Consider the following 18,883-nt stretch of genomic DNA (forward strand, 5'->3'; position numbering starts at 1 on the left):
CTAAGCTGGGCGCAGTGGCTCACACTTGCAATCCCAGCACTTTGGGAGGCCACGGCAGGCAGATCATGAGGTCAGGAGTTCGAGACCAGCCTGGCCAATACGGTGAAACCCTGTCCTTACTAAAAATACAAAAATTAGCCAGGTGTGGTGGCGTGCACCTGTAGTCCCAGCTACTAGGGAGGCTAAGGCAGAAGAATCGCTTGAACCCAGGAGGCAGAGGTTGCAGTGAGCTGAGATCGTGCCACTGTAACCTAGCCTGGGTGACAGAGTGAGATTCCATCTCAAAAAGAAAAATCTAGCAGAGGATATAAAAGCAAAGCCTTTATTTTAATGATAGCTACTCAAAGAATCTTCTTCTAAGATTGCAAATATTTAAGGTGTACGACATGATAGTTTAATATAGAATAAAGTGCTTGCTACACGGTCAAGTAAATTAACATATCCATTATCACACACAGTTAACTTTCTTTTTTGAGGAGTGGTAAGAGTGCCTAAAATCTACTTTCCTAGCAAATTTCCTGTATACAACATTATTAACTATAGTCTTCATGTTGTATATTAGATCTCCAGAATTATTCAACCAAGATAACTCTTTGTACCTTTGAATTATTTCTCTCAACTTTTTTCACAGCCTCACTCACTTGTCTAACACCAAAGGTGGTAACCAACCTTTTACTCTCCCCCAAAATCTTTAATGCCCATGCACAAAAGCAAGACATTGATAATTTTTGGCAAAGGGCTCCTGAATATATCTTCACAGCAACAAACATTTCAAACAAACCAAATCTTTTCTTGGATCACAAAAATTATTCACTTAATTTCCAACCCAGCAAATTAGGGAAAATAAATGCTTTATACTCTGAGACAAAATGCTTTGTTAAGTCTTTATTTAAATGTATGGGATTGAGCAATAAGCCCCCATGTGTTAACAACTTGTGGTCCATAACATAGTAATCTACTTTCTTCCAGGAAATGGCATTACATGTTCTCTGTGCTCAGCAAGTTTAAAAGGAAAGAAAAAAAAAAAAAAAAAGACTGAAAGAGGTTTCAGTGCAGCTCTAGGCAAGGCTGAGAGAGGAGAGTAAGCTTGCATAAAAACATAAGATCTATAGTTTGGGCTTAAATTTCACTTGCTGAAATTTAACATATCCATCACCACATACAGTTACCTTTGTTTTTTTGAGTGAGGAGTGGTAAGAGTACCTAAAATCTACTCTCCTAGCAAATTTCCTGTATAAAATATTATTAACTATAGTCTTCAGGTTGTACATTAGATCTCTAGAATCATTCAACCAAGATAACTCGATCATTGTACCTTTGAATTATTTCTCTTAACTTTCTTCACAGTCTTACCCATCTATATTATATATTTCTTCTGTATAATACACAGAAGAAATTATAGATGTATAATACACAGAAGAAATATGTAATATATACTGGAAAAATAATGTCAATCTTTCCAGTAGATCTCTAATGATTCAAAAGTCTTTGAATTTTAAAAGGAAATTTTCAAATTTTAAAACAAAAATTCTCAATAGTCTTATAATAAAATACCATATTCTATATCATGTAATTGACCAATATGGGTAAAATTCAATCTCCAATGTGACATTACTGAGCATATCAGTGAGTTATTCAAGCACTGGAGCAGATGGCAAATTCAAATCTTAGTGGGTACTCACTTTTACAGTTTCCTCTGTGTTAAGTTTATTTCCCTTAACCAAGACAATTTGGAAAGGGTTATTATTTTCCCAAACATGCTGTAAAAGAATAAAACAAATACAAATTATTTTAATGAAAGAAATGAATATTCTACGCCAGCAATGCAATTGTCATCAGCTCTAATGTCTATTGGCAAAACTATGAAAATAGAGCTCTAAACTAACAACTGAAAGTCACACACACTCAATTAAGCATTATAACCCCTAGCACTTGGCTTTCACGGCAAAACATAGGCAGCATTCCACTAATACTAACAGATATCACTAAATTAAAAAGCATTAACAAATAATAAAAGCTTTTTATAAATTGAGTAGATCATTTATATTAATATAGAAATAACATCATCAAGGAGCAGTTCAATATACAATTTGTGATGACTGAGTAGTGTTAACTGTTCAAATAAAGACAAACTTAACATTTGCTTTATACAAATATATTACATCCTGAAAAACAATAGTGCCCTTCATAAATGTTTAGTACTAAAAGAATTCGGTATTAAGAAGACAGACAAATTATACCAAAAACACTACCATGGTTAAGCTGATAGAAATGAAATATACTGCCGGGCACGGTGGCTCAAGCCTGTAATCCCAGCACTTTGGGAGGCCGAGACGGGTGGATCACGAGGTCAGGAGATCGAGACCATCCTGGCTAACACGGTGAAACCCCGTCTCTACTAAAAAAAATACAAAAAACTAGCCGGGCGAGGTGGCGGGCGCCTGTAGTCCCAGCTACTCGGGAGGCAGAGGCAGGAGAATGGCGTAAACCCGGGAGGCAGAGCTTGCAGTGAGCTGAGATCCGGCCACTGCACTCCAGCCTGGGCGACAGAGCGAGACTCCGTCTCAAAAAAAAAAAAAAGAAATGAAATATACTGGTTAATTCAATTATGTCTGCACATCTAACTTTTCTACTAGAATGTCTCCAATTACTCATTGAAGTCCTATATTTAAATCAAAACCTCTAATTTGATGACATTTTTCTTCAGCAGAAAGAAACACCAAAAATATAAATGGCATATTTACATTTAATTGTAGCTTGAGTAAAAATAATAATATCTAGAAAGATAATTTTTAAATAAATGGTGATCAATTTGGCAAATATGCATTGGTTTTCACAGAAGGAGAAGTGAGCAAAGGAAATGTGTGTGAAACTTATGTAAACTAACACAATCACATGCCTTGTGGGGTCACTAAAGGTTCAGAAATAAAACTTACAGAAATAATTCGCGTTTTCTTTGGTGGTAATGGAAGAGGAAGGTTAGATGAATTCCGATTTATGGCAGCCTCTATGGCAATCATTTCCTGTTCATACATTTTCTTGATCTTGCAGCATTCCACAAGTATAAAATGGGGCAGGGTCCTGTTCATTACACAGTTCCGGATATACTATAGGGGCAAGAAAGAGGAAGGTATTGATTTTCAAGCTGACACCTAAATCAATAGAATAAAATGAAGCTGAACAACACTATATCAAATGCACTGTGAAAGTATGTCTTAAACCACAGCTGAATATCAAGAATATAAAAATAATTTTTTTTTTGAGACAGGGTCTATGTTGCCCAGGCTGGAGTGCAGTGACAAGATCACAGCTCACCACAGCCTCGACCTCCTGGGCTAAAGTGATCCTCCTACCGCAGCCTCCGGAGTACCTGGGACTACAGGCATGCACCACCATGCCCAGCTAACTTTTATATTTTTTGTAGAGATAGGGTTTTGCCATGTTACCCAGGCTGGTCTTGAACTCCTGAGCTGAAGTGATCTGCCTACCTTGGCCTCCCAAAGTGCTGGGATTACAGGTGTGAGCCACCAAGCCCAGCCTAAAAATATGAGAATTTAAAATCACCATACAAAAAAATAGTTTTCATTAACTGAACACCTAAGTACCTAAAGAACTGAGTTAGATAACTATTGTATGTTACAGCTAATCTCATTACACTCATTTAACATATTAAAGAAATGAAACTCAGAAGGGTTAAGTTACACACCTAGTATCTGTAAAACCTAGATTTAAACCCACTTGTCTAACACTAAAGTCATACTTCAGCCATACTTTCAGCTTCACTAGAAAAGCTGAATATGTGGTTCGCATGTGGCAGACTCACACTTTCTATGGATCCCTGAGACGGCCCCTTTCCATCACAGAGTTCTAGGCAAGTATTACCAGCTATCTTCCCAGCAAAAACCTACCAATCATCCCAGTTTGATGTTCTGTTTTATTTCCACAAAACCAGAATGACTCTCCAGAAGCATATAAGAAAAGGGGTGATTATTCATATTACCAAAGATTCCTAACAAAGTGAATAGGAATCCAATGTATTCCTCAGAAGAATGAATGTCCTATACAGATCTAGAGTGTGATTCAATGTATTGTAATTCAATTCAGAACCATTAAAAATACATTTTTGTCAAAGAAAAAACCTTCCAGAATGTCTCTCAGAAGTGATATTATGATAAATATATTCATCCAAAAACTTTTCACTATGAAAGATCCTTTTCAGCCAGGTGCGGTGGCTCACGCCTATAATCCCAGCACTTCGGGAGGCCGAGGCAGGCGGATCACGTGGTCAGGAGATGAGGACTATCCTGGCTAACACAGTGAAACCCCGTCTCTACTAAAAGATACAAAAAAATTAGCCGGGCGTGGTGGCGGCCGCCGCCTGTAATCCCAGCTACTCCGGAGGCTGAGGCAGGAGAATGGCGTGAACCCAGGAGGCGGAGCTTGCAGTGAGCCAGGAGCGCAGTGCAAGATCGCGCCACTGTGCTCCAGCCTGGGCGACAGAGCAAGATTCCATCTCAAAAAAAAAAAAAAAAGAAAAGAAAGATCCATTTCTCTCACATTCCTTTGCCTACACTGTATATTCTTTCTGTCTCTCTTCTGTACAGGGTATCTCCTGTCTAACCCTGCACAAAAACACATACATGCTTCTGTTTTTCTTTATAATAATAAAGGATAATGCTGGTAAAATATACATTCTCCTTTACATCTCTTAAGGTAAAAAGAAACATTAAATTAAAGAAGCGGGAATCTACTTGAATGATGGCAGAACACGAAGAAAAGTCAGTACTTCTAGGTTGCCCACCAAGCACTTTTCATCTTGTTTCCTCTTATGGACTAGAGATCAATAGCTTACTATCGGAATACCACAACTCCCAAAGCTGTGCACTAAGTTATAACTGCTCCTAGACCTTACATGTACTAAATCACAAAAATTAAGGGCCACACCAGAAACCTAAGAAGAGGTGTATCATCATGTTACCTGCTAATAAACTGCAGCTCCAAATTCTCAAACACACATCACTTTATAATTGGCATGCCTATATCCCTCTTGTTTAAACGACGACAACAATAATATCACAAAATAACAAGATTTTCCTAAAATTCTTAACTACTAACCTCTAACTGGGCACTTATAATAATATTGTTTACATGATGACTATTTTTTAGTCTCCAAGGTATTTCAACAAAAACATCTTCAAGTTACTTGAAGGCAAAGCCAAGGACCTAGTTGTTAAACAGTAGACCTTATAGGGGGAGGGGTGCTACACCGCACATAGCATATTTAAACTCAACTTTACTCCAAAAATAATCTGGGGCAATTCAGTGCTGTACAGAAGCATATTCTCAAAGAATTCTTAATTAAATGAAAATAAACAAATATATGAATGATTAAGAAAGGCTTTTGAGAATGGTCAAACCTAATGCTTGCAAAATTCTTGCCATGCATGGAAGTAACAAAAAAGGGGCAAGGGAAATTCCACGCATAAATATTTCAGACTGGAATTGAAAAGTTTTCCTTCACTTAGCTAATGGATAATCACAAATAAGTTTTTATACAATTCAATGGATGACCATTTAATCAATTTTTAAATACTTTACCTCCTCCAGAATATTTCACATTTATACCATATGATGAAATAGAAAGCAACTATAACAGTGTTAAAAATTCATAATGATATAAGACAATAATTATAAGACAAATTGAAACAATCAAAACAGCCAAATGAGCCGGGCACGGTGGCTCATGCCTGTAATCTCAGCACTTGGAAAGGCCAAGCAAGGTGGGCGGATCACTTGAGGCCAGGAATTTGAGACTAGCTTGGCCAAGATGGTGAAACCCCATCTCTACTAAAAATACAAAAAGAAGCTGGGCATGGTGGCGCACACCTGTAATCCCAGCTACTCGGGTGGCTGAGGCACGAGGATTGCTTGAATCTGGGAGATGGAGGTTGCACTGAGCCAAGACTGCATGCCGCTGCACTCCAGCCTAGGTGACAGAGCAACACTCTGTCTCAAAAAAACAACCAAAAAAAAAGCCAAGCAGAATACAAACACATACATACACATATTCGTGTGTACAATCATTATGCTAAAATACATACATAACTGCAAAAAAAAAGAGACAAAAACATGCCAAAATGGTAACAATGATTATTTCAGAGGTAAGTACTATTATAAATATATACTATTTAATACTATATAATTTTCTGTATATTCCAAACGTTCCACTATGGGAACACATTTTTAAAATCAGAAATAAAAAATATATATATATATATACTCATAGACTTTTCTGGTAAAGATAATTAATATAGTCAATATACATACCTGGAACTGAATTAGTGGATGATCACCAAAAACATATTCTACTCTCCCACTGACTTGCAACACATAATCATAGGGGCTAACTTCATCTTCCTTCCCATGAATAGTCAAACGTTTTTGGATTGCCAATTCATTTACTTTGATAGGATTCATATTAGGAGATACTTGAAAGCTAAACACATCCTAAAGGGGAAGAGAGATGGAAAAAAAAGCAGTAAATGTTATATTTATGCTGAAAAATCACTATTACAGTCATTATGTAATAATACGTACAAATGTACATAATATTTATATAGGTACATCCTTAACAAATTTTACATGGATGCATATTTAGAACGTAGACAAGTTTACTGAAAGATAAAGATTTCTAATAATCTGAAAGTCATCTTACTGCATTCATAGCGCACAGCTTCCACAGGTAAGATTAATATTTAACTAACAGTTACCATTAGGCATTTTCCAATGAACATCTTAGCTTCCTTTTTTTTTTTTTTTTTTTTTTTTGAGATGGAGTCTCACACTGTCCCCTAGGCTGGAATGGAATGGCGTGATCTTGGCTCACTGCAACCTCTGTTTTCCGGGTTCAAGCAATTCTCCTGTCTCAGCCTCCCGAGGAGCTGGGATTACAGGCGTGTGCCACCACACCCGGCTAATTTTTTGTATCTGTAGTAGAGACAGGGTTTCACCATGTTGGCAAGGCTGGTCTCAAACTCCTGACCTCGTGATCCGCTGCCTCAGCCTCCCAAAGTGCTGGGATTACAGGCGTGATCCACCGCCCCTGGCCACATACTTTCTTTAAAAAGTCACATAACCTGTAGCTATATTTTGTATATATATATTTTTAAACTTACACATTTCTCACTGGTAAGAAGAGAGCCATACTTTATACTAATTAAACCATAAATTAGCAATTATGTCCAATTTTAGAAACATGTAAATAGAAACATACAGAAATTCTAATCAATGAAAAATGAAGATATAGCTTGGAATCGATATAGCATTACCAGATCTGTTCATCATAAGACTGAGTGGTACAGACAACACCTGAATCCTCTCATAATCTAGCAAGGTAATTTTCCATTATATGATCATATACTAACGATATAAGAAGCTATCTCCCAAAGCAACCAACTGCTACTCTGAACAACTAACTCACTGCTATTCTCTAATACTGACCTGACATCAATTCCATAATATTTTCCACTAATTTAATTTCAATAAATCACCCCCCTGAATTTAAGATGCCTTAGATTCAAACTTTTAAAACCTCAACTTACTAAGTATTTCACATCTATTTTTCCCAGTATTTTACTTATTATTCTGTGTTTTCTATGAGTTGGTGCCTGCCATAGACTGAATGTTTGTGTCTCCCCTGCTGGATTCATATGTAGAAACCTAATCTCTAATGTGATGATATTTGGAAGTAAAAACTTTGGGATGTGATTAGGTCATGAGGGCAGAGTCCTCATGAATGAGATTAGTGCCCTTATAAAAGAGACCCCAGAGGCCATGTACAGTGGCTCACACCTGTAATCCCAGCACTTTGGGAGGCCACGGTAGGCGGATCACGAGGTCAGGAGATCATGACCAGCCTGGCCAACATGGTAAAACCCCGTTTCTACTAAAAATACAAAAATTAGCTGGGCATGGTGGTTCACGCCTGTAGTCCCAGCTACTTGAGAGGCTGAGGCAGGAGAATCGCCTGAACCAGGGAGTCGGAGGTTGCAGTGAGCTGAGATTGTGTCACTGCACTCCAGCCTGTCAGAGTGAGACTCCAACTCAAAAAAAATAAAATAAATAAAATAAAATAAAATAAATAAAAAAAGAACTTAAGAGAGCTTCGTCTCCTTTTCTGCCATGTAAGGACATAGCAAGAAGACAGTTATGTATGGACCAGGAAGCAATCCCTCATAATGAACTAGTGCCTTGATCTTGGACTTCCCAGATTGCAGAATTTTGAGAAACAGGCCAGGTGCAGTGGATCACACCTGTAATCCCAGCACCTTGGGAGGCCAAGGCAGGCGGATCACTTAAGCTCAGGAGCTCAAGACCAGCCTGGCAAACACGGTGAAACCCTGCTTTTACTAAAAATACAAAAAATTAGCTGGGCGCAGTGGCCACTGCCTGTAGTGCCAGCTACTTGGGAGGCTGAGGCAGGAGAATCGCTTGAACCAGGGAGTTGGAGGTTGCAGTGAGCCAAGATCGTGTCACTGTACTCCAGCCTGGTGACAAAGTGAGACTCCATCTCAAAAAATAAAAATAAAAATAAAATAAAAATAAAAATAAAATAAATAAAATAAAATAAACCCCAGAGAGCTTCCTCTCCTCTTCTGCTATATAAGGACATAGCAAGAATATAGTTATATACGCACCAGGAAGCCATCCTCGTAAGACAGAGAATGAACTGGTGCCTTGATCTTGGACTTCCCAGCTTCCAGAATTGTGAGAAACAGGCCAGGTGCAGTGGCTCACACCTGTAATCCCAGCACCTTCGGAGGCCAAGGCGGATGGATCACTTGAGCTCAGGAGTTCAAGACCAACCTGGCGAAGACAGTGAAACCCCGCCTCTACTAAAAATACAAAAAATTAGCAGGGCGTGGTGGCGCCTGTCTATAGTCCCAGTTACTCAGGAAGCTGAATCAGGGGAATCCTTTGAACCTGCAAAGAGGCAGTTGCAGTGAGCCTAGATCACGCTACTGCAATGCAGCCTGGACGACAAAGCGAGACTCTGTCTCAAAACAAAACAGAACAAAACAAACAAACAAAAAACCCTAGAATTGTGAGAAATAAATTTCTGTTGTTTATAAGCCACCCAGTCTATGGTATTCTGTTACAGCAGCCCAAACGGACTAAGACAGTGCCACATACATCAAAGAACACAGGCTAGGATGCTAGGAATCATTTTGAGAGGTCTCATGCCTCCTCTTTCCTCCTCAACCTCACCTCCCAATAAGACACCAATGACCTTATATCTTAATGGTTTTCCCGTATTTCAAGCAGTTGTTCAATATCACTTTCCATGACTTCATGAAATATTGTACCTTTTTCTTTTTTTGAGACAGGGTATCACTCTGTCGCCCAAGGTGGAGTACAGTGGCGCAATCTGGGCTCGCTGCAACCTCCGCCTTCTGGGATCAAGCAATCCCTCCCACCTCATCCTCCTGGGTAGCTGGGACTACAGATGTGCACCACCATGCCCAGGTAATTTTTGTACAGATGGGGTTTCACCACGTTGCCCAACCTGGCAACTCCTAGGTTCAAGAGATCCTCCCTGTTCAGCCTCCCAAAGTGGCTGTGCACCATCTCACCTGGCCAAGCCAGTGTTCTCAAGTTGAATTCTCATCACCCTTCATCAATAAATTCCCCTATTCTACCTCTCTTGACCACGCAGAATTCCTTAAACAGTATTGTAAATTTGACCTTGACATTTTAATGATACTCAAATCTTGACTTAAATTGGACTTCAGACTCAACGTATCTCAGGATTGAATGATGAATGGCATTTTTCCCTAGATAAACTTACTTGTTTAGAGAAAATGCCTGAAGGTAGAATCTTTTTTTCACATCTGTCCTAACAAATACTTATTAACATGTTGGCTAAAAGAAGGCAAAACTAGGTAAAACCAGAGAGAGACACCTGGATGAAATCCTGGTTCTACCACTGACTAGCTATGAGGACTGGCACAAAACACTAAACTTCTCTTCCTTTCAGTCTCTTCACTGTAAATGGGGGAAAGACAACAACATTTTGTAAGGTTGGTGTGGGAACTGGAGAATATATTAAAAATACACCATACCAGGAATTATGCAGGATAAGTGCTCAACACAGAATAAAGACTTACCCTGCATAATTGGTTGTTGTCATTGCTATGGTTATCACAGTAATTCAAGAACAAAACAAAACATCCGGCTGGGTGTAGTGGCTCATGCTTGTAATCCCAGCATTTTGGGAGGCCGAGGAGGGTGGATCATCTGAGGTCAGAAGTTCGAGACCAGCCTGGCCAACATGGTGAAACCCCATCTCTACTAAAAATACAAAAATTAGCCAGGTGTGGTGGCAGGAGCCTATAATCCCAGCTACTCAGGAGGCTGCAGCAAGAGAATCGCTTGGGCCTGGGGGGTGGAGGTTGCAGGGAGCCAAGATCACACCACTGCACTCCAGCCTGGGCAATAGAGCGAGACTCCATTAAAAAAAAAAAAAAAAAATCCTTGCGTTTCTACCTTACTCTAATGCCAGACCCTAGATGCTAGAATGACTATACTTGATACAAAAGTAGTAGCATCATCTAGTTTGTATAATTGCTCTGAATATTCAGAAATGGATGGGCTGTATATGAACTCTATTATAATGCCTACTTCCATATCATTAATTAATTCACATAGTCACAGAATGCAAATTTAAGAATATGGAAACAAAGAGACCATTTTAATTAGGGCTTTCATTCTACAGACAGGGGGGAAAAAATCACATGAAAAAAATGTATTTCCAATAAGGAACACTATTTAGACCAGCAGTTGGCAAACTTTTTCTGTAAAGGCCCAGGTTTGGCAAACAACATATAACACAGTGGTCTCTGTTGCATATTCTTTTTTCTTCTTCTTCTTCTTTTAAACATCCCTTTACAAATCTTTGAGGATTTTTTTCTTTTTTTAACATCCCTTTAAAACTGTAAAAACCAATTAAACAGTCCAGTTTGCCAATCCCATTCTAAATCACCATTCCACTGCATCAAAAAAGATACATGCAAAGAATATCACTTTAGACTATTATACATAATACTAAATACATTTCCATCTGAAATCTAAAGTTGTTCTTTCTAATAGTGTTTGCTAGGTAAGTGAGAGACACTTCTAAAAATAGAGCTGTATTCAGGTAAAAATGAGAAATGTATTACAAAATATTTCTTTAAAAAACATAATCCTACCTGGCAGTTTTCAAAATGAATAGCTACAATGAGCTTTCCCCCATAAAGTTTATCTTCTAAGTTTTCAGGGATGGATGGTTCATGCTCCGGTGGATATGTTTGTTTTAGCCAGTCCATCCAAGACAATCCCACAAGTGACAGGATCTTTTCCTCGCTGAATTTGCGCATTTTTCTTCGAAATTCATTTACTTCAGGATCCTTCAAGGAATCAAATTCATGCAGACCTAAACACATTTTTTAAAGGTGTCATTTTCAGTAGCTAACAATAACAAAAAAGAATATAGAAAGAATACAAAGTATATTCAACAAAAACTAACTTGGATCTTGGATGCTTGGCTTTTATCAAGCAGATGAAACTACGGAGGAAAATACCATGAAAGATCAAAAAACCCAGATAAAACAATAAATCTCATGTACAGAAGACAAACATACAATTATATTTTTTAAAAAATACAACTCAGAACCTCATAAAGAAATGTAGTTTGCTTACCAGTTTTACAAAGTAATTCACAATACATATTTTAAAGCCACACATAAAAGATTCATTGTTTTTATTTACAAACCAAGTATTAATAAATCACACTTAAAATAGCTGAGAAAGACTAAGAATCTGAAAAACAGTTTCAATACTGTATTAGAAGAAAACTAAGAATCAAGTTATTATCTCACCTAAAACTTGATATACTATGGGAATGGCTATGATATACAGGGGCAGAGGGAATGTGGAAAATCTCCGTATCTTCCTCTGAATTTTGCTGTGAACCTAAAACTGTTCATAGTCTTTAAAAAACCAAAACCAAAGAAAACCTAGTATACTTAAATTTTATAGATTGAATTTTCACTTCATTGTGACTTTTAAATGGTTATCATATATTGTATTAATTAGTCAAAAATCCCATAAACGTAAAATTGTTCTTTATTGTTTGGTTGACTCTCAAACAACATGGTGGTTGCAGCACCAACCCCCCACAGAGGAGAAAATTCACATATAACATTCCTTCATTCATTCATTCACTGAGACAGAATCTTGCTCTGTTACCCAGGCTGGAGAGCAGTGGTGTGATCACTGCTCACTGTATCCTTCATCTCCTGGGCTCAAGTGATCCTCCCACCTCAGCCTCCCAAGTAGCTGAAATTACAGTCACAAGCACATGCCACTATGTCTGGATAAATTTTTAGTAGACATGAGGTCTTGCCATATTGTCCAAATTGTCTTGAACTCCTGGGCTCAAGCAATCCTCCCACCTCAAGTCTCCCAAAGTGCTGGGATTACAAGTGTGAGTCACCATGCCTGGCCCACATGTCACTTTTGACTCCTGAACAACTTAACTACTAATAGCCTACTTATGGGCAGAAGCCTTACCAACAACATAAAGTCAGTTAACACTTATTTTGTATGTTATATATGTTATATACTGTATTCTTAAAGCTAAAGAAAATGTTAATTACTCCAGCTCTCTTCTGATTACAAAAAGAAAATGTTATTAAATAAATCACAAAGAAGAGAAAATATATTTACTATTTATTAAGAGGAAGTGGATCATCATAAATATCTTCCTAACTCATCATCTTCACATTGAGTAGGCTGAGGAGGAGGAGGACAGGTTGGTCTTGCTGTCTCAGGGGTGACAGATGCAGAAGAGTGAAGGAGGTAGAAGGTGAGGCAGGAGATGCAAGCATACTGTATGTAACTTTACAGATATATGTCATAATTTCTGACTTCTTTGCTTTTTCATTTCTGTAAAAAATGTTTATCTGTATAGTATCAATCCTACCATTGCTTTAGTTTCAGTGCTGGTATCATAGAGGGGGCCATATTATAAAAGAAGTCAAAAGCAATCTTGAACAATCAGAAGCCTTCTGTCAGACTGCTGCATGTGAATTTGTTTTTGGGCACTGTTTAATTCTATATCATCTTCCTCATCATCTGGCACTGGTTCAGAATCACTCATCTCCGTGAAGTTGTTTTCTGTTAATCCCTCTCATGTGGTGTTTATTAGCTCTTGGATTTCTCCATGATCTGTATTTTGAAACCCTTCACCACCACTGCTGCCTTTTATGCCATATCCAAAATCTATTTCATAATTTCCTTGATTGGTTCTGTTGTAAATCCTGTGAACTCATGTACAATATCAGGACAGAGTTTTCTCTAACAGGAATTTATTGTTTCGGGTTTGATAGCTTTCACAACTTTTTCTACATCAACGATGGCATCTTCAATGATGTAATACTCCCAGTCTTTCATGATGTTTAACCAGGTTCTCTTCCATAGAGTACCATGAGTAACGAGCCTTAAAGGTCCTTATGACCTCCTGATAGGCTAAATTAGAGATGTAGAATTTGGGGGTAAGTAGACCACTTTGATGCTTTCAGTGTTGAACTCAGGGGGTTCTGGGTGGCCACGGGCATCATCCAATATCAAAAGAAACTTAAAGGCAGTCCTGGCCGGGTGCAGTGGCTCATTCCTGTAATCCCAGCACTCTGGGAGGCTGAGCTGGGCGGATCACGAGATCAGGAGATCGAGACCATCCTGGCTAACACAGTGAAACTCCGTCTCTACTAAAAATACAAAAAGTTAGCCGGGCGTGGCGGTAGGCGCCTGTAGTCCCAGCTACTTGGGAGGCTGAGGCAGGAGAAGGGTGTCAACCCGGGAGGCGGAGCTTGCAGTAAGCTGAGATCTCTCCACTGCACTCCAGCCTGGGTGACAGAGCAAGACTCCATCTCAAAAAAAAAAAAAAGCAGTCCCTAGGCTGGGCACAGTGGCTCACGCCTGTAATCCTCCTCTTATCCCAGCACTTTGGGAGGCCAAGGTGGGGGAAGCACTTGAAGTGAGGAGTTCGAGACCAGCCTGGCCAACATGGGGAAACACCGTCTCTATTAAAAACACAAAAATTGGCCGGGTGCGGTGGCTCAAGCCTGTAATCCCAGCACTTTGGGAGGCCGAGACGGGCGGATCACAAGGTCAGGAGATCGAGACCATCCTGGCTAACACGGTGAAACCCCGTCTCTACTAAAAAATACAAAAAAAAAAAAATCTAGCCGGGCGAAGTGGCGAGCGCCTGTAGTCCCAGCTACTCAGGAGGCTGAGGCAGGAGAATGGCATGAACCCGGGAGGCGGAGGTTGCAGTGAGCTGAGATCCGGCCACTGCAGTCCAGCCTGGGTAACAGAGCGAGACTCCGTCTCAAAAAAAAAAAAAAAATACACAAAAATTAGCCAGACACGGTGGTGTGTGCCTGTAATCCCAGCTACTTGGGAGGCGGAGGCAGGAGAATCCCTTGAACCCAGGAGATAGAGGAGCCAAGATCACACCACTGCACTGCAGCCTGGGCAATACAGTGAGACTCCATCTCAAAAAGAAGCAGCCCCCTTACTGGCAAAATACTTCCTGACTTCAGAACAAAGCACTGATGGAACCAATCCAGAAAAAGCGTTCTCATTATCCAGGTCTTCTTGTACAACCGAAGGACTAGCAGCTGGTGTTTCTTTTTCCCTTTGAGGTTTGGGGGTTAGCAGCTTTATAAATAAGGTGTATCACAAACCAGTCTGCATTTGCACAAAACACTAGTTAGCCTTCCTGTCTTAAATCCTGGTGCTGACTTCTCTTCCTTTCTAATAAATGACCTTTGTGGCATTTTTTTTTCTCCAGAACTGGGCACTTTGATCTACATTAAAAACTTGTTCAGGGCCAGACAAGGCAGCTCACACCTATAATCCCAACATTTTGGGAGGCCGAGGTAGGAGGATTCCTTGAGGTCAGGTGTTCGAGACCAGCCTGGGCAACATAGTGAGACCTCATCTCTACAAAAAATTAAAAATTAGCTCGGCATGGTGGTGCATGCCTGTAGTCCCAGCTACTCAGGAGGCTGAGGTGGGAGGATCACTTGCCCAGAAGGGCAAAGATACAGCCTGGGCAACAGAGTGAGATCATGTCTCAAAAACAAAACACCAAAAATCTGTTCAGGCAGGTATCCTTTCTCCTCAGTGATTTTTCTTTTTTTTTTTTTTTTTTTGAGACGAAGTCTCGCTCTGTCGCCCAGGCTGGAGTGCAGTGGCCGGATCTCAGCTCACTGCAAGCTCCGCCTCCCGGGTTTACGCCATTCTCCTGCCTCAGCCTCCAGAGTAGCTGGGACTACAGGCACCTGCCACCTCGCCCGGCTAGTTTTTTTGTATTTTTTAGTAGAGACTGGGTTTCACCATGTTAGCCAGGATGGTCTCGATCTCCTGACCTCGTGATCCGCCCGTCTCAGCCTCCCAAAGTCCTGGGATTACAGGCTTGAGCCACCACACCCAGCCTAGTGATTTTTCTTAATGGCATCTGGGAACTCATCTGCTATTTCTAGGTCAGGAAAAATAACTTCTCCTGTTACCTTGACATTTTTTTATGCCAAACCTCTTTCTAAAATTGTCAAACCATCCTTTGCTAGCATTAAAATTCTCCTGCACTAGATTCTTCACTTTCTTATTGCTTTGTCACATAACTTTGCCTTTTCTTGAATCAGAGTAGAGTCTATAGGTATGCCTTTCTTATAGTAATCCTGCACCCACACACAAGCTGCATTTTTAATGTGAGATTAAAAAGGTGTTTCACAGAAAGTGCAAGGTTTAGCATCTGCTGACATAGCTGCAGCAAGAGTTTCACGAATTTGCTTTTTCACAATGGTACTTACACTGGATTGATTTATCTCAAAATGGCAGGCAACCACAGCTACAGACCTCCATCTACAGTACATATCAAGGTATTCAGCCTTTTTTTTTTTTTTTTTTAAATAAGGTATTTGCAGGCACAATCACAGCACACTAGTACCTAGAACTCCTGGGCTCCTGCCTCAGTCTCTGCACCCAGCTGCATTCAACTTTTCCTTATAATATCATGACTTTTCCCTGTTCTTAGAAGTACTTCCAGGATCACAAGTGGCATTTTGTATGGGTCCCACAGTGTTATTCAAGGTTTGCAGTATTCCAGTAAACACAATTAAAAAAATACATGAGAACTGGGAGAGATCCCTTTTTACTGCAGTATGCAATTTACTAGACAGAGGAACTGCTCAAGTGGAGATGATTAGAGTTACATGGCATTTCTGAGCATATACTCACAACACTTAACCTCACCACAATAGCAACAGGAGGTGGCTGCAAAATTATTACAGTAGTATAGCATGTACTACAATTAATTTTATGCAGTTATGATTCAATACTGTATCTTTACATTTGTTTGTACTTCTTTCAACTGCAAATGGTACCATGTATGGTTGTCTAAATGTCTGTGTATGTAAGTTTTGAATTTTTAACTTTTTATAATAGATTTATGTGTATTTTATGGTACTAAATGATAAACTAGTACTACATACATATGCATTTATTACATACTTAACTTTTCAATTTTTTCACTAGTTCTAGGCTGCGATTCGTCTGCAAGTTTTTTCAAATTGTCACAAATCTCAAAAAAAGTTTCAATATATTTACTGAAAAATATCCACTTATAATTGGCCCTGCACAGTTCAAACCTATTGCTGAAGGATGGGCTGTACTTAATTTTTAGTCACTTCTGTCATTAAGACAATTACATATGACAACTTTTTCCAAAACTTATGATTATTCCAGTAAATAATTTTAGAAATCTAAATGAATGAATTGGCATATGTAAATGTTTATGTGTGCATTAATTTTTACCTATCAGGTTAGCACATATTTTAAAATTTGATAATACCCTGTGCTGGAAAGGGTAGAGAGAAAAAAGCATTCTAGTATAGTTTTGGTGAGAAACTACATTGATATGAACATTTTAGAGGGCAATTTTGTAATATTTACTAGAAATCATTCACACACACACATATCCTTAGACCTCACAATTTTATCAATCGTAATCTCAACCTGAGAAATTTAGGACCAACCAAGAAAGCCAAGTATACTACCCCAACACCAATCATATAAGATGCCTTGCTTCTAGTTAGCCCACCTCCAGCTCCCTGCTGCCAACAATTTCCCATCAGGCATCTTTGAAACCTTCCTTTTTTCACTGTAGAGCTTTCCCACTCCACTGCCTGCCTCTGAGTCTCTGCCAAACTCAAGTTCTTTTACTATAGCAACCTCTGCATAAATAGTCTCTCTTCTCATCTGAGTGGTCTTTGTTTATTTCTACAAACCTATCGATATACTATCAATATATGAATATTTGCTGTTTTTTTATAATAATTAAAATGTAATCTAAAGGCCATCATTCAGGACTGGTTAAATAAAGATACATCCATATATCATTATACAGTGGTGCAGGAGATAAAAATACAATCAATCTTTGTGTTTTTAAGGGCACTAGATTTTTTTTTTAAGTAGATAGAGAATGGGTCAGGTAAAATCCCTTTTCTGCAAATTCAAAAGAAAGAATATAGAATATGCATTAAGTTTTTGTTTTGGATACTTGAGATGACTCTATTGCTACAGTGGTATTCTGTAGTATTAGAGAGGAATGCACAGTGAGGAAAGTTACATTTTATTCCATAAAATTAATCTATACTACACTATTTGAACATATGCATGTCAGTAACGGTTGCATTGCCTTCTTTTTACTTTTATGCACTGAAAACAATAGTTGTTATTTCAAAAATATATCCTAGAATCAATTTTGTGGTATTAACTATAAAAAAATAAAACACAGCAAAGGTATAACACAGCAAAGGTAAAATGATTTCCTGGATAGTTTTAGATCTGGAATAAAATACATTACTCTAAATTAGCTACGAATGGACTATAATTTGGGTGGACTGGCTGAAGCATTTTAGTGCACTGTTAATATTAATTCTATTCACAGGCAATAGGAATTACAGGTTAGGAAAGGGAAATAAGTACCCAATAATATATACATCTAACAAAAATCACATGCTTTATTTCCCTTAATCTACTACAAATCATATTTAACCCACCTTCTAAATGTCTCTTAACTCTGTCCACTTCTCTCAGTTCCTGTAACCATTAACCAAATCCTGGCCATCATCACCCTTCCTTTGGGTTACATCATTTTTTCACTAATTTCTCTACTCAAATTCTTAATCCCTCCAATCCACTCTTCATTCTACAACCTAAATAATCTTCCTAAAATGCAAATTTATCATGTTACTCCCCTACTTAAATTTCTTCAATAGCTTCCCAAGTGTTCTTAGTAGTAAAGCTCTACTTTTTACACGGCCTGCATGGCACTGTATGCTCTGAAGACGGCTGCCTCTCTAGTCTTCCCTAGTTGTCCTATCTGTCCCCCTACACCACCCATAATCAATTTCTTTTCCTTGAATAGGCCATTCTTCACATGTGCCATTTCTTTTTGTTTTTTCCTTTCTCCACTTCTCTTTACCTGCCAGATTCCTAATCAGCATTGATGGCTCAGTTTAGGTGTACATATTCTAAGATGTCATCCCTGATTCACCTAATTGATTTAAGGTGATTTTCCTTTTCAAAAGTTTTGTTTTCTTATTAATTGGCAAATAATAATTGCATATATTTATGAGGTACAATGTGATAGAGTTTTTTTGTTTGTTTGAGACAGGGTCTCACTCTGTCACCCAGGCTGGAGTGCAGTGGCATGATCACGGCTCACTGGAGCCTCAACCTCCGGCCTTAGGCCAAGTGATCCACTTCAGCCTCT

The 18,883-nt window shown here is 38.8% G+C and overlaps 1 protein-coding gene across 4 annotated transcripts in view; it reads right to left on the reverse strand.

Moving 5' to 3' along the window:
* The window catches only part of PIK3CB (phosphatidylinositol-4,5-bisphosphate 3-kinase catalytic subunit beta), a 186,546-nt gene that overhangs the window by 83,028 nt on the left and 84,635 nt on the right, over positions 1-18,883 (reverse strand). For all 4 annotated transcript variants that reach the window (XM_005545910.5, XM_005545909.5, XM_065539991.2 and 1 more), the window contains 4 exons: positions 11,250-11,473; positions 6,328-6,507; positions 2,937-3,107; positions 1,683-1,760 (listed from right to left, as the gene is read on the reverse strand). In XM_005545910.5, the coding sequence (XP_005545967.1) occupies positions 1,683-1,760; positions 2,937-3,107; positions 6,328-6,507; positions 11,250-11,473 (653 nt within the window). The remainder of the gene's footprint in view (positions 1-1,682; positions 1,761-2,936; positions 3,108-6,327; positions 6,508-11,249; positions 11,474-18,883) is intronic.

The sequence above is a fragment of the Macaca fascicularis genome, chromosome 2 (genome assembly GCF_037993035.2).
Source record: "Macaca fascicularis isolate 582-1 chromosome 2, T2T-MFA8v1.1".
NCBI lineage: Eukaryota > Metazoa > Chordata > Mammalia > Primates > Cercopithecidae > Macaca > Macaca fascicularis.